Source organism: Athene noctua, chromosome 29 (assembly GCF_965140245.1).
Source record: "Athene noctua chromosome 29, bAthNoc1.hap1.1, whole genome shotgun sequence".
Lineage (NCBI taxonomy): Eukaryota > Metazoa > Chordata > Aves > Strigiformes > Strigidae > Athene > Athene noctua.
The window spans coordinates 2,433,435-2,438,385 of NC_134065.1; the positions used below are offsets into that span (position 1 = coordinate 2,433,435).

At 69.1% G+C, this 4,951-nt stretch overlaps 2 protein-coding genes across 7 annotated transcripts in view; both read left to right on the top strand.

Moving 5' to 3' along the window:
- Positions 1–1,518, top strand: part of PEAR1 (platelet endothelial aggregation receptor 1) — a 13,454-nt gene extending 11,936 nt beyond the window's left edge. The window contains exon 21 of the mRNA XM_074928775.1: positions 1,475–1,518. Coding sequence (XP_074784876.1) covers positions 1,475–1,518 — 44 coding nt within the window. The remainder of the gene's footprint in view (positions 1–1,474) is intronic.
- LRRC71 (leucine rich repeat containing 71) lies at positions 1,488–4,772 on the top strand. 6 transcript variants are annotated; one of them, XM_074929227.1, is made up of 15 exons: positions 1,488–1,796; positions 1,886–2,002; positions 2,093–2,224; positions 2,343–2,418; positions 2,512–2,586; positions 2,707–2,775; positions 2,876–3,023; positions 3,107–3,190; positions 3,303–3,389; positions 3,506–3,610; positions 3,793–3,832; positions 3,926–4,002; positions 4,060–4,159; positions 4,251–4,360; positions 4,433–4,772. In XM_074929227.1, the coding sequence occupies exons 1-15, from the start codon at positions 1,709–1,711 to the stop codon at positions 4,538–4,540; spliced, it is 1,416 nt and encodes a 471-aa protein (XP_074785328.1). In that variant the 5' UTR covers positions 1,488–1,708; the 3' UTR covers positions 4,541–4,772. The 6 variants fall into 6 exon arrangements, with proteins under 6 accessions (XP_074785328.1, XP_074785327.1, XP_074785330.1 ...); XM_074929226.1 differs by having other exon boundaries at positions 3,926–4,159; XM_074929229.1 differs by lacking the exon at positions 3,303–3,389 and having other exon boundaries at positions 3,926–4,159.
- Positions 4,773–4,951: the final 179 nt, after the last annotated feature.

Here is a 4,951-nt window from a genome sequence, read left to right on the forward strand (position 1 = left end):
ACACCCCCCAACCCCCCCCCCCCCGCCATGGGAGGGGCCCTACGGGGGCTGGGGGGCCCCGGGTCTACCCCCGAGCCTGGGGGGGGGGGGGGGGGGGGGGGGCGGGGGGGGCACAAGGGGTGAATAAAGGGCTTGTTGGTGCGGATGAGCTGGGGGTGCTGTGTCAGCGGTGGAGGGTGCAGGGGGGCGTCAGGGGTGGGACCAGTAAAGGCCCAGTAAGGGATAAGAAACGGACCAGTAAAGGCCCAGTGATGGTCCAGTCGTGGCCCCAGTGATGGCCCCAGTCCCACTGATGGTCCAGTGGTGGCCCCAGTAAGGGCCCGGTGATGGTCCCAGTAAAGACCCACTGATGGTCCAGTGGTGGCCCCAGTAAGGGCCCGGTGATGGTCCCAGTAAAGACCCACTGATGGTCCAGTGGTGGCCCCAGTAAGGGCTCGGTGATGGTCCCAGTAAAGACCCACTGATGCTCCAGTGGTGGCCCCAGTAAGGGCTCGGTGATGGTCCCAGTAAAGACCCACTGATGGTCCAGTGGTGGCCCCAGTAAGGGCCCGGTGATGGTCCCAGTAAAGACCCACTGATGGTCCAGTGGTGGCCCCAGTAAGGCCCGGTGATGGTCCCAGTAAAGACCCACTGATGGTCCAGTGGTGGCCCCAGTAAGGGCTCGGTGATGGTCCCAGTAAAGACCCAATGATGGTCCAGTGGGCCCCAGTAAGGGCCCGGTGATGGTCCCAGTAAAGACCCACTGATGGTCCAGTGGTGGCCCCAATAAGGGCCCAGTGATGGTCCCAGTAAAGACCCACTGATGGTCCAGTGGTGGCCCCAATAAGGGCCCAGTGATGGTCCCAGTAAAGACCCACTGATGGTCCAGTGGTGGCCCCAGTGATGGCCCCAGGCAGGGCCCAGCATTGGGCCAGTAAGTGCTCAGTTATGGCCCAGTTACAGCCCAGTGCTCCCAGTGCCGCTGCCCAGTGCGCGCCCTCTCCAGCCTCGGCTGGCCGGGGTGGAGGCCCCTCCCCTTTTCCCGCACGCCCCGCCCCTTCCAGGATAATTCCGCCTCCTTTTCCACACAGCACCGCCTCCTTGCCTCAACCCGCCTCTTCCGGGATAACCCCGCCCCTTCCGCGCCGGCCCCGCCCCGCGCATGCGCACAGCGCCCGCGGCGCCGCCGGTTGGGCCGGGCAGCGGCCGAGCCCCGAGGGTTACACCCGGGCCTGGGGGCCCCCCCGCGCCCCCCCCCCCCCCCCCCGGCTGGGACCCCTCCCCGCGCCCCCAGAGACCCCCATCGGGGACCCCCAGTCCCCCTGTGGGCCCCCCCGGCCCGGGGACCCCCCCTATAGTCCTGGGAACCCCCTAGGGACGCGCCCCCCCCCCCCCCCCCCCCCGGTCCCCTGCAACGCCATAGGGACCCCCCCAGACCCCCCAGGAGACCTCCACAGACCCCCCCGCCACTGGGACACCCCCTTTCCCCTTCTAGGGACCCCCCCATCGCGACCTCACAGCCAAGGGACCCCCCCATAAGGGCCCCTTTTCCCTGGGACCCCCCCCATACCCACATAGGGATCTCCATGCCCTGAGATCCCCCCCCCCATCACCCCCTGGCTCAGGGATAAGGGGGGGGGTGCGGGTGCTGGGCAGGGCCAACCCTGGGGTTGGTGGGTGCTGTGGGGGCGCTAAGCCCCCCCCCACGGTGCCCCCCCAGCTGCGGGCCATGAGGCGACGGGGGGAGCGGGTGCCCAGGGAGAAGGTGGCGGAGGAGGAGGTGAAGAGCGGGGGGAGGAAGGCTGAGCAGGGTGCAGGTGAGCCCCTGGCACGATGGGGTGTTTGTGGGGGGGGGTCCCCCTCATGCCTGTGCGTCCCCCCCAACTCCTGCTGCCCCCCCCCGCAGAGCAGTACCAGTGCAGCGGCCTCTTGGAGCAGGATTTTCCCGAGCTCTGCGCCCGGGCTGGCATCACCGGTGTCCCCAGAGTCACCCTGCGGCCACCCCCGAGCTTCCCTGCGGAGGGTGAGCGGGGCCGAGGGGGGGTGCAGGGGGCGGGGGGGGGGGGGAAGAGCCGTGTGTTTGTGGGGTCCCACCCTCATCCCCATCCCGCAGAGGAGCCCCCCGAGCCCCCGCTGGCAGAGGTCCTGGCCCGCATCGAGCGCAAATACAGCCCCTTGCAGCCCCGCATCCAGGTCGAGAGGGAGCACGAGGATCCCCGCAGCGTCCGCGCCGTCTTCCTGCGAGGTGGGGACCCCCACGGCCCCCCCCCAGGCACTCAGAGTCCCTGGAAATCAGCCTGTGGGACCCCCCCCCCCCCTCCCAGTATCCCATCACACGGCCTTGATCTCCCCATCTCCCGCAGGCTGGAAGCTCGAGGAGGCCGTGCTGGGGGTCCTGAGCCAGTGCCTGCCCGCCCTGGCCGGCCTGCAGGCAGTGCAGTGAGTGCAGGCAGGGAAGGGGGTGCAGGCAGCGCCCCCCCACCCCGTCACCTCCCCAGCACCGCGTTCTGAGGCCGCTTTGTCCTCCCGCAGCCTCTGGAAGGTCGGGCTGACGGAGCGGCTGCTCCCGGCGCTGGCGGCACTACCGGGACGCTGCCCCCGCCTGCGGTACGCGGGGGCCGGTTGGGGGGTGCCCCCTCGTTAACGCTAATTAAGGTACTGGGGTGTCGCGGAGGATCGTTAATTCCAGCCGGGGGGGGGTGTGTGTGTTTTTTTATTCCTCCGCAGGACGCTCAGCCTGGAGGGGAACCCTTTGCCCGAACCCGCCTTCCACACGCTGCTGGGGAGCGACAGCACGTGAGTGGGAGCCGGATCGAGCCCCGCGCTGGGTCCCCAAACCCGCTGCCAACGGCCCCCCCAGCCGGTGACAGCCCTGCCCGCGCCGCCCGTCCCGCAGGCTGGCCCACCTCTCCCTGCGCAACAACAGCATCGGGGACGCGGCCGCCCGGCTCATCGGGCAGAGCCTCGCCTGCAACCGCAGCCTCGTCTCGCTCAGCCTCAGCTTCAACCGCATCTCGGACCTGGGGGCTGGTGGAATCGCCCAGGTGGGCAGGGGAGGGCCCCGGGGGGGGACACAGGTGGGTGCTCAGCACCCAGCACCCATCCCCTCCCTCCCGTGCTCCTCCAGGGCTTGCGCCTGAACCGCTCCCTGCTCTCCCTGTCCCTGGCGAACAATGACATCGGTGACGCGGGGGCCACCAGGCTTGCTGAGGTGGGTGCCGTCCCCGCCCCGGCCCTGTTCCCGCACCCCAAAATCCTCCTCGGGAGGGGGGGGTGTGCCTCGGGCCGGATCCTGACCCCAGCCCAGCGCCGCTGCCCGCCAGGTCCTGGGCCCCTTCGCGCTGACACACGCCGAAGTGGTGGAGCGGAGGCGGCTGCTCTTGGCGGAGGCGCTGGGACGAGCCCGCACGGTGAGACCCCCCCTCAAATCCCCATTTTATGGGGGGGGGGCCACACTCCCTCCCCACCTCCAGGAAAGGCAGGAGGCTTCTAGGGGGGAGCTCCCAGCACCTTGAACCCCCCCCAGACCTCAAAGGAGACTGAAGGTCAGAGCGAGCATTTTTCCAGCCTCCGCAGCAGCGCGGCCGCCCCCGACACGCTGCCCCCGGCCAAGCACGGCAAAAAGAAAAAGGTGAGGGAGGGGGTGGGTGCTGCGGGGAGGGCAGGGGGGAGCCCCGCAGGCAGGGGGGAGCCCCGCAGGCAGCTGCCGGATACCCGCAGGCTCCCCCAGCCCTAAGCGTGCCTCAGTTTCCCCCCCTTCCAGCTCTGTGGCGCAGGGAGGGGGTCCCCAAGCTGCTGCCCTGTCCCTTGCAGGAGCTGCTGCAGAAGGAGGAGGCCAGACAGGCCAAGAAATGTGAGTGAGGGGCTGGGGGGGACACACGACAGGTGAGCCCGGGGGGGGCTGTGCCTGGCTCAGCTCCATCCCTGCTCTCCCCCCTCCCGGCAGCGCTGGAGCCAAGACGCGCCCCCAGCAAAACTGCGAAACCCAGCGGCCAGGAGAAGCTGAGCCCGGAGGTGGGGGATGCCGGGGGGACGGGGTGGAGAGGGGGGGCCCAATTTGGGGGTCCTACACCCCTTCAGGGGCCCCCCCGTGTCCAGCTGCTGCTGGAGGAGGCCAAGCAGCACCTGGGCAGCATCATCCTGCCGGGCAACCGGGCGCTCCTCAACCTCAACCTGAGCTGTGAGTGAAGCGTTGGGGTGGGGAGGGGGGTGTGGGTGAGCGAGGAGGCAGCGGGGGGGTCCCTGACCCCCCAAAACCTCTCCCCACGCAGACAATCACGTCACGGAGCGGGGTCTGGGCGCGCTCCTGGCAGCGCTGGAGAGGCAGCAGCGGGAGGCAGCGAGGCCGGGGACGCGGGGGCTGCTGTGCCTCTCGCTGGAGGTGAGCCGGGGGGGGCACTGTGGGGCAGGGGGGGGGCAGCCAGCAGCGCCTGACACCCCGATTCTCCCGCAGGGAAACCGCATCCCCCCCACCAGCCCGGCTTTTGCACGGCTCCAGGAGCTGCTGCTGCCGCTCGACTCACTCCGGGACGAGGAGGAGGAGGAGGATGGGGGGGCTTAACTGGCCCCCCCGCCTGCGGGCAAAGGAGAGCTCGCTTCTTACCTTTTTAAAAATTCAAAAATGACCAAAAAAATCACGATGTTTGCCATGGAAAGGAAAAAAATAAACCAGATTATACAGCATGGAACAGCAACTGGTCAGTCTTGGCTCTATTATATATAATATATATATCAGACACCCCCCCCACCCCCCCCGGCGCCACACCTGGGAGGGGGAGAAGGGATGGGGGGGAGCAGAGGTGGGATGCTCCCCAACTCCCCAACGCCCCCCCACTTGGGTCACCGATTGTCATCGGGGAGGAGAGCCCAGTGCCGGGGGGGGGGGTCCTCGCTGCCCCCCCACCCCATCCCCGGCTCGAGGTGGGGGGGGGGGGGGGGGGGGGCCAGCGGGTGGTTATTTACAGGAGGGGCG

What these genes read in the sequence shown, in the direction of transcription:
- LRRC71 (XM_074929224.1), top strand. Translation starts at nt 1,709, where the DNA reads ATGAGGCGACGGGGGGAGCGGGTGCCCAGGGAGAAGGTGGCGGAGGAG. An exon ending in GCCGGCCTGCAGGCAGTGCA is followed by an intron (nt 2,419 to 2,511) that starts GTGAGTGCAGGC and finishes GTCCTCCCGCAG; the next exon opens with CCTCTGGAAGGTCGGGCTGA. An exon ending in TGCTGTGCCTCTCGCTGGAG is followed by an intron (nt 4,361 to 4,432) that starts GTGAGCCGGGGG and finishes ATTCTCCCGCAG; the next exon opens with GGAAACCGCATCCCCCCCAC.